Source organism: Penaeus monodon, chromosome 34, assembly GCF_015228065.2.
Source record: "Penaeus monodon isolate SGIC_2016 chromosome 34, NSTDA_Pmon_1, whole genome shotgun sequence".
Classification (NCBI taxonomy): Eukaryota; Metazoa; Arthropoda; class Malacostraca; order Decapoda; family Penaeidae; genus Penaeus; species Penaeus monodon.
The window spans coordinates 29,831,685-29,832,067 of record NC_051419.1 but is presented as its reverse complement, the minus strand read 5'-3'; the positions used below and the strand labels follow the sequence as shown (position 1 = coordinate 29,832,067).

Genomic DNA, 383 nt, shown 5'->3' with positions numbered 1-383 from the left:
AAAGAAAAAAAAAAATCAAACAAAACCTGGAGCTTGCCTTTTGTAGAGCCATGCGGCCATCCATGTGATTAGCCAGTGAAGTGAAGTAGAGCAAGGTCTCGTCTGGTCGAAGATTCTGGTCTACGACGTCATTGCCATACATACTGACAATGGCCACGACAAGGAAGAGGTGGAAATAGTCAGTCTGGTAGTTACTCCAACAAGCTTCCCACATTGCCAAGGCCTCATCTTCGGGGAACTCACGCTTGAAGCACCTTCGGGGTGGCATACACATGTATATAAGATTGGGCTTTTGAAATTTCATAATCTGGTCTTTATATTTCCTTTTGTTTTATGCTTTCTCTATAGTGTCTCAATGCTCAGTGTTGTGGGGGGATAGAGAA

General features: G+C 43.6%; 1 protein-coding gene across 5 annotated transcripts in view; it reads right to left on the bottom strand.

Annotated features, from left to right (window-relative positions):
• The window catches only part of LOC119594699 (TBC1 domain family member 16-like), a gene marked incomplete at its 3' end in the record, with an annotated part of 16,016 nt that overhangs the window by 1,189 nt on the left and 14,444 nt on the right, over positions 1 to 383 (bottom strand). For all 5 annotated transcript variants that reach the window (XM_037943755.1, XM_037943753.1, XM_037943757.1 and 2 more), the window contains 1 exon segment: positions 38 to 254. In XM_037943755.1, the coding sequence (XP_037799683.1) occupies positions 38 to 254 (217 nt within the window).